Source organism: Hermetia illucens, chromosome 2 (assembly GCF_905115235.1).
Source record: "Hermetia illucens chromosome 2, iHerIll2.2.curated.20191125, whole genome shotgun sequence".
In the NCBI taxonomy this organism is placed as follows: Eukaryota; Metazoa; Arthropoda; class Insecta; order Diptera; family Stratiomyidae; genus Hermetia; species Hermetia illucens.
The window spans coordinates 87,311,469-87,330,370 of NC_051850.1; the positions used below are offsets into that span (position 1 = coordinate 87,311,469).

General features: G+C 39.3%; 1 protein-coding gene across 1 annotated transcript in view; it reads right to left on the reverse strand.

Annotated features, from left to right (window-relative positions):
• Positions 1-18,902, reverse strand: part of LOC119648082 (ankyrin-3) — a 183,027-nt gene that overhangs the window by 69,251 nt on the left and 94,874 nt on the right. The window contains exon 2 of the mRNA XM_038049570.1: positions 1,073-1,174. Coding sequence (XP_037905498.1) covers positions 1,073-1,174 — 102 coding nt within the window. The remainder of the gene's footprint in view (positions 1-1,072; positions 1,175-18,902) is intronic.

The window sequence follows — 18,902 nt, forward strand, 5'->3', positions numbered from 1 at the left end:
GTTTCTGCTGTTTTGTTCATAATCTCGAAATCTCAACCATCTCAACATCAATTTCAAGTTGAGACTGCTGGGCGCTTATGCTCCTTCTGTATATGTCACTACTCGAAAGTTCCAAACCTTTATCAACATTTTTCTGCATCGTGGCATTTTAGCTTGATGCAGTCTAGATACCCGTGAATGTGTTGACGGCCAAAGTGGCAGTGAATAGGTTACACATTAGGAAAGCACGACATTCCATTGCGAAGCCATTTTTCCCGCGAGTGGGTCGCCCCACATTTTCGTTATCTGATGTATTATTTACGTAAAGGGCATCTGCCCGCTTTCTTAGCTTAATTTTAGAAAATAATTTGTAGTTATTAATTCCAATTTCTGTTTCGCATATTTACTTCCCGAACGACTTTCTACTTTATTCTATGATATTCACCTTTCTGCAGTTGGTTGTGTTTTCAAGTTTTAAGCGATCAAATTGGATAACGAAGCTAGAACTACATAGGTAAAACCATGAAGCGGAGCCAACCAAGAATGCCCTTGAATCAATATTTACACTACCGAAACCTTTTTTGATAGGACCAGCATTGAAATGCTAAATGCTAGTTAAAAACTGCTGAAGCGGGAGGAGGTATTTACATTAAAACTTTTAGAAGAACGAAAGTACCAGCAGAGTGTCGTTACTGAACAATAATTTTGAAAGGGCAAAGTTTCTAGGTTATTCGAAGAATTAAACTGAAATCATTATTTAGTAGGTATATACAGCCTTAAAGAGAAGGTAAAAAAGGAAACAAGTTGAAAGAACTTGTTTGGTTACAAATTCAACACCCATTGAACTTAAAGTAAATGCCGTTCTGGTTATTTTTCTAATTCCACAAGAATTCCGATAGCAAAAATTTCAAAGTGGGGGGTGGGGAGCGATGACAATATCAGATTAGCCTCCCAAGGAATGCAAACACAGCACACAGCCCTTTTTTGTTGTTCACATATTTCAATAACTATTCTTTGAAAAATTCAACAAAAATTGCAATTTCTCAATTGTCTCTCGAATCATGTAGTTTTGTTATAAATTTATAATACTTACAGCATTGGAAGTGTTAATGTCGATATTATTTTTAAGGTGCTCTAAAACTTTGTCAAGATTTCCAGCTCTGGCCGCTCGCAGAAACGAAGTGTTTCCGTCGGACTGAAATTAAAGAAAAGTAGAAAACATTACTAATTAGAAATATTCAGGCCGAATAAGCAATAATTCAATCTGTGGCAGAAAAAAAATTCAAGCAATCACTTTCTGATTTTCCTATTATTGTAGGATGACCCAATCGTTTGCATATAAACATCTACGTTTTGCGGAAAAAGGCGCGCCTGTATCGAATGATGCAATCGCTGAATTGCGTGTTTAGCATATTCTAATTAATTAGCTTTAAATCAACTAAGCCGTGCGAGCGAATGCATATTCCGGAAAAACTTACATCACGCATAAACAAGAGAGGGTTTCGCCTCCATTTAAAATATTTCATTTAGCAGAACTCAAAAGAAACTGTGACTATGTATGTTAAAGGATGTGGTTTATCAACCCTATCTGCAATCACAACCTCGGAACCAGTAAAGATGGTGCTACGTCTTATGATGTGCGCCTACTAAAAGTTGTGTTCGCTAGGATAGTTTTCGCCGACCGTGAACAAGGATTATTTCAACTATTCTGGTAGTTGCTCATCCCGTTTTTACCGGCCCGTTTTCTACCATTCCAATATTCGTATAGTCTGGCAATTCAGTTCCAGCTTATATTATGTATACGTTATGTAGATGGATGTTGGAGAACAAATCTCCTGTCTGGAGTTGTTGTGTGGATTTACATAAAGCAGATGTTATATAAGATAGTGCGCATGACCCAACCTCAAAGTATATGCAGGGTACATATAGCGACAAATCCTGACATAAAATTTCGAGGAAGTCCTGCAACGTTGCCAAGGCTCACCACTATATTTGGATCGATACCAGACAGAAGGTCTCCATATATATGAAAGCGGAGACATGTGTGCATGCATTTTGCAGCCTACAAGCTCGAAACTTTTTTTATTGTTTGTGATGCTGATACCCTTTTACTTTCTGCAAATTTTTAGCGTTACCTTGAAATTAATTTTAGTCTAAGAAAGTAGTGTAGGCATAGAACGAATTAGACAAGGAGTTAGCTATTAAGCTCACATAACCGCATTTTTGAAACAGCCTGTTGGCTCAGTATTTTAGATGCAATATCCGAAACGTAAGGTTTCTAACTGAACCTTTCTTCAATTCTGAAAACAGTTGACAATTAGGAATCTAGGATTAGGCTATTCCTGAAGTCATATGTTCCAAACACGTTTTTTTCAGGAATCGGGAAAAACTAATTCCCAAGACCATGTGACTGATGATTCTAAAGCCGAGTTTGAAAGCCATTTTCTCCCTGAAGGAAAGCCGGAAAGTTTATATATCACAATTTTGAAACATGTCACTTAGGAACTAGACTCCTCATATGATCTCATTAAGCAATTGTACGAAAAAAAGCTTTGACCATATTGATTTAGCCATAACAGTTTTATATAATGGCATACGTTCGTGCCCGATAAAAATTAAGTTGATTAGATAAGTTCAGTAGCCTCCATTACTCTTTAATTATTTTTCAACAATTATTTCCCTGTGAAAACTCCAGGAGGCAATTTTGGGTAACTTCTTTGGAATTATCCGCTTTACCACTCAAACTATTTTATATGTAGTAAAAAAAATACATCAATAATTAGTTTGTATGTATCAGAATATTCATAAATAAAGGTAAATATGCAATGTGACTATCACTGTAGCAGAGAAGGATGACGACTTTTGGATTCGGTAGGTCCCACAGCGTGAAAAAATTGGGTCTAGTAATTTTTTTGGAGAAATTATCCATCGTAATTTATGGCGGCTGGACTTGAGCTTTGGAAAGCGATCCCGTGAATGAAGGTGCTTAGTCGTATACCACGCAAACTCACCGGGTATGCATTTAGTCCAGTCGCTGGCGTGAAAATGCGGTATGGATGTATGGATTTACATGAAAATTTGGTATCAACTTCTGTTTACCTTGTATTTCAGAAGTTATATATGTTCAATATGCATTTTTTGTTTTACGGGTAAAACCCATCCTACCTTAAAATAAATAAAAATTTATTAAATTGGGATATAATAATAATATTTGTTGGCGCAATAATCCAATTGGATCAGGGCCTTGAGGTTTGTTAGAGCACTTCATTCAATACCGTAACCGTACAATACAGTACATTGTAGGAGGCAATATGACCAGCATTGCGCTCGCCCGAGATTGTTACCCAGGTACTCATCTACAGCTGAGTCGACTGGTAACCGACATCCAATGACGATAACAAATTCCTCTACCACCAGTAAGACTCGAACCGCGACTTCCGCTACAATAGCTCAGCGTTCTACGCACTTGAGCCACCCGAGGCTTTTAAATGCCTATCCAGCGTATCAAGCCACCGTTGCTTCGGCTTGCCTTTTGGTCGTTTACCATCGACTTCGATGTTCAGAACAATCTTGGCAAGTAAATTTTCGTTAGCGCGAATTGCGTCACTATACAATCGAAGACGCCTCTTTCGCAATTTTTCCACGATCGGTGCAACCCCATAACGATCGTAGATATCCTCATTTCGGATGTGATCAAATCGTGTCATGCCACAAGTCCAACGCAACATCTTCGTCTCCATTACCGCAAGACGCCGTTCAATGTCTTTTATAGTCGGCCAACACTCAGAACCATTGAGGGCGACAGGACGGGCAACATTGCGGTAAATTTTAGATTTGAGACGTTCTTTGATACGCCGATCTCAAATAAATATGAATAAAACTATATAATATGAAAAGATAGAGATAAAAGATGGATGATACATTCTTTTAATTTTCATGCGACAAATTGTCATCGCTGTCGAGTTCTTCCTCGCCTTTTTTTGTAATTGGTGCACTATTTTATAGCTGTTTCCTGAATTTGTCATTCATATTACATGGCAGCATAAGACAACCCTTCAGCAACCGTAATTTTTTCCAACTGCAAAGAATTTTTTGGAGAAGTTCATCTGGAATAGGCAGTTCAAGCAGTTTAGTGGGCTCCAAGCACCCGTTTTAACTACGAAACCATCCTCACTTAGTTGTTCGAATATTATTTTTCCTCGTCCATATAGTACGTATGCGAGCGTACAGTATGTACAGTGGCGGTAAAAAATAGTAGTGTTACATCACACATTACATTCCTCTCAATATATTATAATTTCTTACATTCACTTTTTATGAATTTGACTGCTACTAAATGTTACTTTCTGTGAATTGTCCAAATGGATATAATTTGCAGCAGCTGACTATTACAGAACTATTGTCAAAATCAATTTCTGATAAGAAGTATCGTAAAAATAATAGCAGTGGGGACTTTCTTTACAATTTTAAAGTTTTGAGTAAAACAAAGCCTAATCGGTTACTGTCTGTCTGACACTTGCACTTCTCTCAGAAACGACTGTACTGATTGACACGAAATTTTGTGTAAAGGTCGGAATTGTGAACGCATGCAATGAGTTACATTGTTCTATGTGGAACGAAGAACTTGGTCGGAGCACAGGCCGAACACTGGATAGGTCATACATTAGGGGAGGGCGACATTTGTATTGCCGGCTATGCCATGCAGTGGAATCCTTTCTCCCAAGATAGCCAACCAGTGGGTCACGCCAAGGGCACTTCCCGCAGAAGAGGAGAGGACGAGTGCGAGCGTCTCGGGAAGTCATGGAAGGAGCTGAAGCGCATTTCAGGCAACCGCGAGTGATGGCGAGTACCACCAAAGAGTGATCAGATATGTGGGACTTCATACATGCAAAAGAGCGCATATAATTTTTTCTCACCAAATATGACCATGTAGTGCATCAAATGAAAGCTCTCGGTCAGTACTTTTCAATGCTGGCTCAGATCTTTAACGCAATAGTTGGGAGGGCGGGGGCTGGAAAATGGTCATTTCTTCCAGGGATCCATTCTTAGAACTAGCCAACCGAAAAATCTGAAAAAAATAACGAAGCTGCAACTATACCGTGCCTAGGCTGCGAAATACCTTACGTATCGATATCTGTTAAAATAAAGTTAATAATGGTATATAACTATAATTTTTAGTAGTTGGACCAAGTTTGGCGAAAATCGCACTATTACTAGCAAAATTGTAGTAGGTCAAAATTGTCGCTTCTGTGCAAATTGTAAGACTGAATGTCAGTATCACGCTAAAGTGAATATCTTGAAACTCGATGTCCAAAAAGGGGTTTTACCGACCTCAGATGTAATAAGTATCGTCAAATTTTCGAAGAAGAGGCCGTGATTACCTGCAACTTATATAAAAGAGACATTCAATTTGAAGCCATATAATGAAACAGTTCGAAACAGAACAGAAACAAAAAGGATTCAATTTGCAAAACAACATGTGGAGTGACCCATCTAAAAATAGATAAATATTTTATGCACGGAAGACAGTATGTTCGAGGTTCACCGAATTGTCAATACAATTCTCACTTTATAACGAAAATAAATAAACACGGAGCAGCGTGCAGCGTCATGATATAGGTTTATGTTTTCCTACTATGGGGTTGGTTTAATGAACCGGATAAAAAGCACCGTGGACTAAAATATCTACGTAGACCACGAAATGCCTCTTAAAAGGGTCTTCCAGCAGGACAATCACCAAAAACATACAGGCAAAAAGTCTAAAGAATGGTTTGGGTGGGACAATGAAAGTGCCATAATAGAGTGTCCTGCTTAATCGTGTGACCCCAATCCAATAGAAAATCTTTTGACGGATGTCAAAAAACTGTTTGGAACAAAAACCAGAAAATAGTAGTGAATTTTGAACTGTACTACTGTAGAACTGTAGCAAAATGTGTTGAAAAGCGATCCCTATTGAAAGGCGTCAAAAGTTTGTGGGCCCGGTGAAACATCATTGGGAAGTTGTTATTAAGTTTAAAAGACACACAAACAAATATTGAACCTATCTTTGTTAAAATTTGATACCCAAGCATCATTTCGTTTTTGTTTATTTTTGAACGAAATGTTAAATGCTATTATTTTTACCTCTCCTTTCTCGACAATATGTAATGAATTGTGTTTCACTTTTTTCAATTCACATTTTCTATATAAATTTACTTTCGTTTTACCTTTGCTACACATGTTGGCTTCATTTTATCACTATTTTCCAGTTTTAATCAAACTTTGAAATTCATTTTTCGGCCTTTTACAGTTCATAGAGTCAGCACTGCTATTATTTTTACTGCCATATAAATGGACAGGTGTTCTCTTCCTCTCCTTCCTTTGCTACACACTTTCTCGTATAATTATACCACATATGGGTGGATATATATTATATATGAATGGGAATATACATTCATCCAAGCATTAACATATGATTGTTCGAATGTGCATTAAATACTCCAAAACAGGAGAATAAAAATATTTACTACTAAGTCATAAATTAATTAATTTTGCAGCTATCAAGCCGCTTGAAAATTCATTTTGTAGGTGATTTCAAGGGCTTCGCTTCCGCTTTTCGGATAGTTCGTTTCTGACATTTTCCAATGTAAAAGGCGTCAGAATAATCCCCTTCACCCGCCAATGCCATCTTTTAATAGCGATATTGTGGGATTTGATAATAACACCGTTATTATTTACCAAAAGAATTCTGAGGAAGAAAACGTCAGTGACTAAACTACTTAGGATAATATTAAGTGGCAGAGCAACCAGCCAGACACCAAAAGTATAACATGCTATGTCTACGTCTGAAATGAGAACATCCGTGATTGATTCTGAAGAGTGCCGAACTCAACTTGGTTGAACCGACCCCGCTACAAGACAGAACAAATTGTAGAGGAGGGATTGGAAATGGCCTTAAGTGAATCATCCTCGTCAAGTTGGAAACCGGCTCTTGTGATATTCATAAAATCCTTTCGTGTAAAGAGAGATATTTCCATTTATTCCAGTCCAGTAAATTGAGTAATGCATCACCCATATATCGAGTTTGTATGTTTATGTGGGTGTACCTTTTTAAGGTTTTGTTTGTAGCGTTTGCGCTTCTATTTTAGCAAGAGCATTTTCAGCAGCACTTCACTGTAATCATGTAATGCAGAAAAGCCCGATACTGCGTAACAGGCGGGATAGTTAAACAGGATCCTAAAAATCGCCGGAAATAACTCCATAAGCCATTAACATATATTTTCTTCCGCCATCCGGTCATCGTAATTTGTTAGATTATCGCTAAAACCACTGTAGCCCTTTTGGTTTCTTTTCACTTTTCATTTCTACAACATTATAGCACTTGTCCTTGGAAATCGAATTTTTCACGGAAACGAAGTTTTGTCAATAATGTCTTGAACACTTACGATTATTTTTCTATTGACGTCATGAAAAGCAATCGAAAAGTAGAAGAATACGCCGCGTGGGTATGTTAAGAATTTGTTTTCACGAGATATCATAAGAGAGCACAGAAGTAAGTCAGAGGACGAAGATCTAGCTGTGTCATCATGCCTCAACGATACATTCCTCCCACATTTATAGAGGTGGAAATCTTCAAAAGACTAGCCCTATCGTGAGGAAATTTTTATCCACTGAAACTGTTCGCTTAACTGTGACTGAACGGTACACTACAGAACACTGTAGGGGGCAATGTAGTCAGCATTGCGCTCGCTCGAGATTATTACCCTGATTTAACTCAGGTACTCATTCACAGCTGAATCGACTGGCATCCGACGTCAAATCACGATACAAATCCCACTGCCACCAGTGAGATTTGAACCGCGATCTTCCGTACGACACTAAATGAATATTATTGAAAACCATAAATTTGCTGGGCTACTAAACCAAACCAAGAGTTGAATGCATGGATGAAAATTGAGAGGTCAAGGGTGATCCAACCGAGCTGCCATAACGCCTGGTCTTTCTGATGCACACATACTGCAACAAAAATGGGAGGGAACGGGTAAATTTTGGCGAACCAACGCCCTTCCCCTATATTTCGATATAAACATAAAAGAAACATCATTCCAATTTTGAAAGAACGACTTTGGAAGAATCTAGTGGGATATCTCAAAGTTTCCAGTTTACAACAATGACCAATACAGAGACCAGAAAATGCAAATTAAATTGTTTCATCAGCCGTAGACAACAACTTTTACATATAAGATTTCTAAAATGACAAACATCTATTATGCCTTCTAGAGTACTCGCAGATATTATTTTTCGTTAAACGGCCTCCAAAAGAGTGTATTTTATATATTATTTTATTTATTTTCCATATCTTTATTTGGTATGGCAAGGAATACTAATAATATTCTAGGTAGAAACAACTCTGACCCGATCGTTACAATTCGAGGTAGAAGTATTATCCTTCAGAATGGGGGATAGGTAATTAGGTAAGAAATCAGATGAATCAGGAGTATTTTAGTTCCACTTCATAAATGTACAAAAAATTCAAAGTAAATCAGTAAATTTATGCATGATCTATGCCGTTCCTGGCTTTTCAATGTAATAAAAAAAACTGAGAAAAAGTAAATAATGACAAAATTACATCTTATCAAATATTATATTGACAAATCAAATCATATCACCATAATATGTATAAGTTGACAATTTCAGTAATCCATATTATTAGTGTCATCTGAATTTGACTAAATTTGGCTGTGAGACGCTTCTCTTCTTTCTGAACCTTGCCCCAACCACGAGGATAGTAATCGAGGAATATGTGGCATCTGGATCTCTACAAATGCTACTAGTGCTGTCGCATAAAAAACAATGAAATCAGAACAGATTGATACTAGGTTTGCCTCTTCGTAACATAGACTCGCATAATAAAGAAAGCATGTTTGAAACAAGTAGGAATACCAGAATCTGGATAAAGGTTTTATGTTCACCTTATGTGAGAAACTTTTTTTCCACATTTTGCCACCAGTATGAAGCTAAAAATTCAAAATATTCCTTGATATGTCTCCAACTCCACCGTTCACATGAGTTCACTTTATATAATGATGACGCCATACACGTTTTAGAGTGCAATAGATTCACATGAAACGCAACACTGATGCAAAATTTGACCCCCCCCCCCTTTCTTAAGGCGACATATCCTTAACAAATCTTGTGACGATAGCTCCAGCGGCTTCGAAGTAAAGCTCGTGTGACAAACGGACAGACAGACATTGCACCGATTTGAATAAAGTTTTTTTTTCACACAAAATCTTAAAAACCTACAACTTGAACTTTTTATCAGTAAATCATAGGGTGTAATAGTACGACAAAGACGGTGAATCCCATTTTCATGTAAAGAAGATAGTATACGCATGTTGTAGGATATTCGTGGATCGGTGTAGCACGTACTATTGCTGCCCATACAGAGCTCGCTGTTGCAAAATACTGTTAGCAGCTTGAAGATTCGCTTGATAAAATCAAGGCTAGTCTTTTTGTATTGTATGTAGAGCGAAGCCATTTTCCGGCATTACAAGTTAAGTAAATTCGAATTAAATTTTTTTTATCATCTTCTAATAAACACTTCGATTTTCTTTTGAAATACATGCAAATATGTATCATTAAGTTAAACTCGAAACTATTTACACGGTAACTATCTTTCCAACCACCATGAATGAAATTTTGCATACTGCATGCAAACTGCAGATAGCAGTTGATCCCGCCTGAGTAAACGCAAAAGTAAAGCTGTTAATGTTGTTATGGCAAATGTGGAATCCAAAAGGCCAACGCAATACAGTGGAGTCCCGTTAATTCATACATCGATTATTTGTATTTCCGTAGAAATTTGCCGGGCCCCAGAGTTAATTGTCTTTGCACTCCCGATGATTGATAATCACGATATTTCGTACCAGATCGTCAGCCCCTTGACTATACGAATTATCGGGCTTCAACTATATATGCACTTCTTAAGGAGAAAACAATATTAGCCATTCCAGAAATACGAAATCTTTGCATCAGTGTGAAAGATAGTAATTCTGATTTCTAATAACACAATCGAATGGAAATCTTCATAGTTCAAAAGCGCGGAACCAACATTTTAAGGACATTCATCCGGAAGTGTTTCCAGCGAATGTATAGTATAGAAACCATGGACGATTACTTTGAATGATGGAGCCGTTGTTGTTAACGCTGCTTGGTCCAAAAAATATTTTATGAAAGGACATTCGCTTGCTTTTCGCTTGTAGAACCTTTTTCTTTTTTTCAGCAATTTTAAAATTTCGGTGGAAAACACTTCTGAATCAGCTGTGGGGATGAACATTTCCATTTTGGTTACTATTGTATGTTGCACCCAGTCTAAAGACTTCAACAGACAGAAACGAACACAGAGATTCTGTCTCTTAGGTTTTCCGTGTCCGTCTTTGTTTCTGTTCTATGCAAGTTTAGGTGAAAGCCGCTCTAAAATTTTCGAAAAATCGCTTTTTTGGCTTAAACTTCACCCCAATATTGTGAAAATCATGTCAAAAAGTTTCATGTACAGCCCGAATTTTGAAGCCTTAAATCGCCCCCGAGATACATGCATAAACACGAATGAAAATTTATTGTGGTTATTCAATTTTCAAACTCTCCTTTCAGTAAGTATTATTTTCCTAATCTAACATTCTGAAAAAGTGTGATATTAACAACATACTTTATGTCCGTTCTAGAATCCCGTTGCGTCTGGGGAACGTATATAAACTAAATTTATATTTTAATCTAACAATGGGCATTGAAGGTGAAATTTCCCATTGATTTAACTGCTTGTTAGAATGAAGGCTAAATTAGTATTACTTTTGCTTCTAAGAGATTCATTTTCATTTAGACATGGGGATCTAAAAATTTTGGTACAGGTCCTTTGACAATTCTTGGGAATAATTTCTTTATTTTATTAAAATTTCCTTTTTTCGCCAAAAACTATTTGAAAAATCAGTGATTCCAATAGGGACAGTTGGCCTGACGAAAAGAATCACTGCCATTTGTCCAATGAAACCTTGAAATATTGACTAACTGTGTAAGAAATTAGGAACCTATACTGTAATTTGCGTTTTAATTCCGATGCTCGAAGACAATTATGTAAATTGATCCTATGTACACATTAGTGTCATTAAGCTGTTTATCAACATTAATTTCCACAAGTGCCCATCATTATAGGCCATGAGCTAATCTGGTTCGAGGTCCCCACTCTGTTAAATATTTTTAAAGTAAGAATATCTATTTTGTTAGCATTCCTCCCGGAGTTTGAGGATGCATACACATGTATGTATGTAAATTTGTACATATAATGAGAGAATAAATGAACTAATTTGTTTGGATAGTAATTTCCACTAATTACTTCATCTCTCTAGCGGGTTTTTAATTTTTTATATGGGTAGGTTGTTTTCCGTTAATTTCGAAAAAAAGAATGCTATTCGCACGCATGTATCAATTCCGCTGAATCGCGCTTGCACCACACAAGATAAATTCTAAGGACATCAAAAATATTCAATTGACCTCATTATAGATGCATTCAAGTATCATTTAATCCGAATATCTCAAGAAGCTGTTCACAAATCAGGTGTCGCGATTGTTTAGCGTGGCAACGTTGCCACACCCTAGCACAAATGTAGCGCATACACCCTCAGCGCGTGTTAACGAGGCCATATATGCTCCTAATAAGAACAAACACATATTCGTAACAAGGACAAAAGGATTTTATCGATCCCCCATAGTATTCGAAGCCGGCTTCTCAGCTCACCGCAGGATGTATGACGTCCGCTCAGGACGGGACGTTTCGTTCCCAGCGAAAAAGAAAGGAGTCTCTGCTCACTGCGCTTTATGAATATGCACCCCTCCATTAGCCCAGTCGGTGAGTTTGACTCACTTGTCGCAAGTGACTGCACTTGAGGAGATTTGCACCCCAATTTACGTGCGAATCGTTCAAATCCTCGTACGAAACAAGTGATTCGTCATTCACGGGTTGGCCTGGGGTGGGTGGGATACCGGCTTTTCGTGCACAGGATGCATTCAGTTCGCTCACCGTTTTAAATATTCCGACGCTATGGTTTCACAAATATACACAGAAAATTTCGCAGAGCCCCGACAGCCTTTTAATGATTTGACCCCTACCCTTTGGTTGATACTTCAGTCCGTCCATTTTCGTGGAAATCCTGTAACATATCGATCCGAATGCGACAAAGCGAAAGTATTTTCCTTTTATTCCGAGATAAGAACGAAGAATATGGAAACCCGAGAAAAAGTTGCTTCGATAAAATTAATTACATGCAGAAGCGGATATGATGGAAAAACGGGGACTGATGGTGGAAGAAAGGAAAATCGATAAATCAAAATGGTACTCCTATGAGGGAAAAGTCGTCGTCTAGTCGAAAATAATAGATCTAGCAGGGATGGTTACTGCGGCCAGTACATGGAAGTTGGTATTTACCTGAGTTCCGTTCTCAGTAACCATTTCAAGGTTATTGCGCTATTCCATAAAATGTCCGTGGAAAGATTGTTCTCGAAAGTCTCCTTGGTCAATATATCACGAATCAGAACTTTCTCACAGCACTAAATACTTTTCAAATTTTAAGCCATTTGCACTAAGCTACACTGAATTACAAATATTTGGAAAAGTGAGTAAATATTACAAAGGAGAGATTTTACAATGTAGAAGAGTAAATACAATGAGGATTCTTCAGGAAGAAGGATTATATAACCGATTTGGAATATGTCTACTTTCTTATTTTTCGCTTCTGAACGCTATAAGAGAAAACCGTAGACTGCTTAGTGTGCCAATTACAGTCCCGATGTCCTCCATGGAACAGCGATATCTCCTTGGCACCTTGCAAGGTTTTGGAGAGACGCAGGCGCAATCTGAATTGGCCTACCACAGTTGCCGAGCGTTTGGCAGGAAGCAAGTGAATCTGGCCCACTCCTCGACACGTGCTAAATTCCGCAGGGGTGATTTTCACATGCAGCTTTCATGTGTTTGTGTACATTTATATAAAAACACCGAGGGTCAAAATAATGGCAAAGATCAATTTCTAGTTCACTTGTATTCACAACATTGGAAATTTGAGTCGAAAAAGTGAACTTTCGCGTAATGCGTGGAGAAAGGCTCAGTTAGAAATATTATATTAACGAATAATTATCGAAGACTTTTTGTAAATAATGAAGATTAATGGAAGGGAGACTGAGGAGTGTAGTGTTTTCAATTATTTTAAGGGATTAAGTTATTCTAGAATTATCAGAGAATCGACAGAGTTCGCTCGAAAAGTGCTTTTAGTTTTGGAAATGATGTACAAGAAAATTTTGAACAGAAAAATAATTATATGGTTAAATTTTTAATACTGTCCCGGTCCATTTCAGGCTGTTTCGGGCGCCTTTTATGATCGCTACCTGCCACGATATAATTTGTCAATATGAAGGCAAGTCAAACATCAGGTGATGTGCAAAAGACTTGCCCTACAAGGGGTGAAATGTTAACAATTTATCAACACACGTGTAAAAAAAGCCTAAGTTACGCAAGGATACTTCTTGCTCTTAACTTACTTTCAACTACATATCAGTTTAATATGATATTAATTGACTTATTTCATGGCGATAAATCGGGCCATCATAGGAGAGGTTAGGAAGAGACAGCAAATTCAGGAAAAGGTCGGAAGAGTTCCTCAGATGAGTCAGCATGAATTCAAGGCGCTTTGAATGTCCGTATATCGATAAAGAAACAAAGAAGTTGCCCTGCAGCTTGGAGATCTTTTCTGCATTGGAATGGATGAATCTTTAGACTTTTTTCTACTGCTGCTGTTCCTAGAAGATTTTACTGCTGTTTCAAACGTCCTCCTCTACAGAGTATGTAGAATTCATTGAAACTTAAAAAAAACTATATATACTGGCAGATCGATATGGGACATTACAGAAAATATTGCTACTTGTGTGTGGACTGGCGAATTTTCTCAACTACACTCATAAGATATGCTTTGGGCTTAAAGGTTTTTTAAAGTTGCAATGGTCCGTGCCAAGAGGCAAGTCCGGAAGAAGTGGCTAGGGTAATAGTTGACAGAAACTGGAAGAGAGCGAGAGAGATCAACTTGAAAATATGCAAAAATTTAAAAATGAGAAGAATCGCAACGAAAAAGATCAATTGAATGACGTAAGCTTCACAGCGCAGAGGTGTGTAAGGATAATGAATGGTTTTGAAGGTCTAAATGTGTTTTTCTGCATTAGAAACAATTTAAACAGGTCGAAAATATTATGTGAGAGTATCCACATTCAAAGTCTTGAATTTGCAAAGAAGCAACTACTTTGATCTATTATAACTTTGTTACTAATGGTGTAATCTCCACCAAAGTTGGTAGGGTTATGCTCCATGTTGTAGCCTATATTCTTGGGTGATGCTAGGAGGAACTTAAGGGGGGTTCTGCAGCAATTTGCTAAAAATTATAGTAACATACTATTATTAACTTTATTTGAACAGGTATTGGTGTGGAAGGTATTTCGGAGCCTAGGCACCATATAGTGGCAGTCTCTGGAATTTTTTCAGATTTTTCGGTTATGTTATTTCTGAGAATGGGTCCGTTCAAGAAATGATCACTTTCAACCCCCTGCACTCCCCACGTTTCCAGCAAATATCAAAACTAAGCCCCCCCCATAAAGTCAATGTAGAATTATGTAGCAGACTGTTCCACCAAGTTTGGTGTCAATCACTACAAGCATCTCCGAGAAAAATGCGTGTGGCGGACAGACAGACACGAAGATTCTACTTGGAGAAAAGTAGAAAGTAAGAAACGGCTGCAAAGGAGCGCCAGGCCGGACGCGCTGATCATAACAACAACCAACGGCTTGACGTACGCGGAGATTTTGCGTAAAGTAAAAGCAAGTACCTACCTGACTGAACTGAGTGGTAATGTCACGCGTATGAGACGTACGCAGAAAGGTGGTCTGTTGCTGGAGCTTAAAACGAGTGAAGATGTAGGCGAAGACTTACGGAAAAAAATCGAGATGTCACTAGGCGAGGCTGCGGCCATCAAAATGAGCAGATATTCAGTGATGATAGAATGCAAGGACTTGGATGAAATCGCCACGGAGTCCGAGATCGGTGAAGCCTTGCAATCTCAATTACGACTATCAGTGAGCGAGGCCAACCTGCTACAACTTAGCAAGGCATACGGTGATACACAGATAACGTCGATAAGTCTTCCTATCGCAGTAGGAAAAAAAATGATAGCAGCAGGCAAGATTCGTATTGGATTTGTCGGATATCAGGTCCGAGTCAAGTGTTGGCAGTTCTAGGCAGGTTTAGTCTGTGTCGCAAGTGCGGAGAACAAGGCGATTTTCGAAGGATTGCGACGGAAAGCCCAAATCAGTGTTCTGTGTCGAAACGAAAAATAGCGACATCGTCCACATGGCAGGAAGCAGTAAATGCCCAGTGTCCAGAAAGGCGTTCATAAATAAGTACAAATGAAATTTATGCAAGTAAATCAGAATCACTGTATAGCGGCCCAAGACCTGCTCTCCCAGAGCGTGTTCGAAAATAATGTCGATATAGCTATTATATGCGAACAATATGAAAATCTGCATAGAGGATTGTGGGAAGTGTGCGGAAGTGGAGCTATAGAAGATGTGAAAAAACATCCAGAGGACGGATTTACACGTGTCAGGATAGAAGGTATATATATCTATAGCTGTTACGCAGCGCCAACCCTCGCGCTACATGAATTCACTTTATTGCTAGAGAAACTATTCTTCGATGCAAGACGATACAATCCCAAAATAATTGCCGGTGATTTGAACTCATGGGCTGAAGAATGGGGAAGCAGAAAAACAAATTTAAGGGGACGAATACTGCTAGAGGCATTCTCGCGCTTAAATGTCGTACTTGCGAACTATGGGGGAGCCAACACATACCGGTGGGTAGAATTACAATCGATAGTAGACCTCACTTTCGTCAGTGATACCCTCATCAAAGACTTGCAGTGGTATGTCAGCGAAGAGTACACACGCACAGCGATTCAGGCTATCGTCTTCCAAACCTCGCATAGGAATTATATGAAGCCACCAAAAAGAATAACGATGAGCTGGATGTTCAAGAATGTACTTCTTGATGACACATTATTATCGGGAAGCGTACAAGAAAAAGTGCAGCGGGCATACGTTCCCTCTATGTCTCGATGTAGCGCTTTCCTTGAACTAAATCGCAATTTCTGGTGGAATTCAGAAATTGAGGAATGTCGGAAAAACTGCCTCAGACCCAGGGGATGCTCCCAGCGCAGATGAAATCAATTTGAATTCGTTGAACTATACATGCAATACAAAAACGCGAGGAGAAAACTGCAAGTAGGTGTCACGAAGAGCAGATCCGAGCATTTGAAGTGGATGTGTACAGGTATGTAATGTCATCACTGAAAGGTAAACGTTCCCCACCGATTACCTGTCCTAAATTACTACAAAACATAGTGGGCACTTTCTTCCCAGAGGATGTGAACTATACAAATCTGCCTAAAGTCCATGTAAACCACGACGAAATTCCTGTGGTGGTAGAAGAGGAAATTCTAGATGCAGCAAGGAAATTCGCTGAAAATGAGACCCCAGGGTCAGATGGAATGCCGAATATCGCCCTGAAAGTGGCATCCAGGACAACACCAGGTATGCTTGTCTAAGTTCATACGGCATACCTTAGAGAAGGAGAAGCCAGCCAGGAGGCGACTAGTTACACCAAGTGGTTCATCAACTTGTGCTCAAGGTATGGGACAGCGAATCAATGCCTGACGATTGGCAATGAGACATTATCTGTCTCATACATAAAAAGGGAGCTATCACACAGTGCAGCAATTATAGAGGTATCACGTTGCTGAGTACCATCTATAAGATATTCTCCGCTATCTTGCTAGGCCGGATAGCCCCACACGCTCAGAACATCATTGGCCCACACCAAAGAGGCTTCACTCCAGGCAAATCAGCAACAGATCAGATTTTCTCTGTGCGTCAAGCGATGGAAAAACTGTTAGAATATGGACAACAATATCACCATCTACTCATCGACTTTAAAACCGCCTATGATAGCATAGCCAGGGTAAAACTGTACACGGCCATGAGAGAATTCGGTATCCCGACGAAATTAATAAGGCTGACTAGGCTGACCCTGACCAATGTGCGAGGCCAGATAAAAGCAGCAGGATCACTTTCAAGACCATTCGACATCAACAACGGTTAACAACAAGGGGATGCCCTATCATGCGTCCTCTTTAACCTGGCCCTCGAGAAAGTGATCCGTGATGCTGAGGTAAATGCAAGAGGTACGATCCTCTTTAAGTCCACTCAACTACTGGCCTATGTTGACGATATCGACATCATGGGAAGAACCATCCGGGACGTACAAACTGCCTTCATCCAGATCGAGCAGGCGGCGCGAGATCTTGGGCTGCACATCAATGAAGCCAAGACAAAATATATGGTGGCAACGTCAGCACCGAAGACGTATCAACCAACAACATCAAACCGCACTGGTCAAACGGGAAGAATAAAGATAGGAGAATACAACTTTGAGACCGTTGACAATTTCTCCTATCTAGGGTCGAAAATCACAACCGATAACAGCTACGAGGTTGAAATCTGCGCACGGTTGTTGGCAGTCAACAGAGCCTATTTCAGTTTACAAACAAATGTTCCGCTCGAAACGTCTCACCATAGGATGAAAGCTCTTACTGTACAAGACGATGATCCAGCCAGTCCTCATGTATTCCTCTTGGGTTCTTAGCAAAAAAAATGCGAAAAGTTGTTGGCCCCCTACAAGAGAGAGGATGAACGTTTTCGTAGAACCCTAACGCAAAAAAAAAAAGCAAAAAAGCAATAGAATGACCGTTAGGTTGTGGATCAAATCCGGCTCAATAGGTTACGGTGGGCGGGTCACTTAATCCGTATGGATGAGGATGATCCCACCCGGAAAGTCTAAAGAGCAATATCTATGGTAGAAAAAGAAGACGAGGCAGACCCTGCCTAAGATGGAGCGATGGCGTAGGTCAGGACGCCAGACAGCTTTTAGGGATATCGAATTGGTGGACCTCGGCGCTGGAGTTCCTTATTAAGGCACGCCTAGACCGGATACCGGTTGTTGCGCCGTTGATGATGATGATGAATGGAAGCTGCAAAAGCTGATAATTATCCCGAAGCCAGGTAAACTATTGGGTGACCCCCCCTCATATCGACCGTTATGTTTAGTCAATACCATTGGCTAGCTATTTGAACGAGTATTATACAACAGTCTTAGGTCTCTCACTGTGGTTAATTTTGTACGATGGGGTGTTGACGCTACGTCTTCCTAATTGGTTGATTACCATTGGCTTTGTGGACGATATCGGGGTAAAAGTAGTTGCAAAACTCTTAGACGAGATCGAAATCTACGCAAATGAAGCGATATCTGAGATCAATTCCTGGTTGAAAAAGTCCGGTCTATCACTTAAACATAAAACGAAACTAGTGCTAATCAGTAAAGGAGGGAAGGACACAGCCGTGAAAATTAAAGTTGGTGAACAAACCTCCTTACTCCCAAGAGTCGCTTAAATACTTGGGAGTAATGATTGACCAAAGGCTCAACTTTAAAAAACACATTGAGTGTGCTGGAACTAAAGCGTCTTTCATCGCTGTAACGATCTCGGGGTCCGCGCTAGCTCCAGTGTGCAGCTCCAGTTTGCGCAACTGTTTTGAAAAACAAATCAAGCTGCGGAAAACTATGAATGGCGTATCGACGAAGTATGCAGTGCTTATCGATCAACATCAGGACACGCAGCATATGTACTAGCAGGGACAATCCCCACAGACATCTTGACGAATGAAGGTCGGCGTTTCTACCACAAAATCTAAGCAATCGGGTAGTCTTTTGTACTTCGATGGCAACTAGCACAGCGGGAATCCAT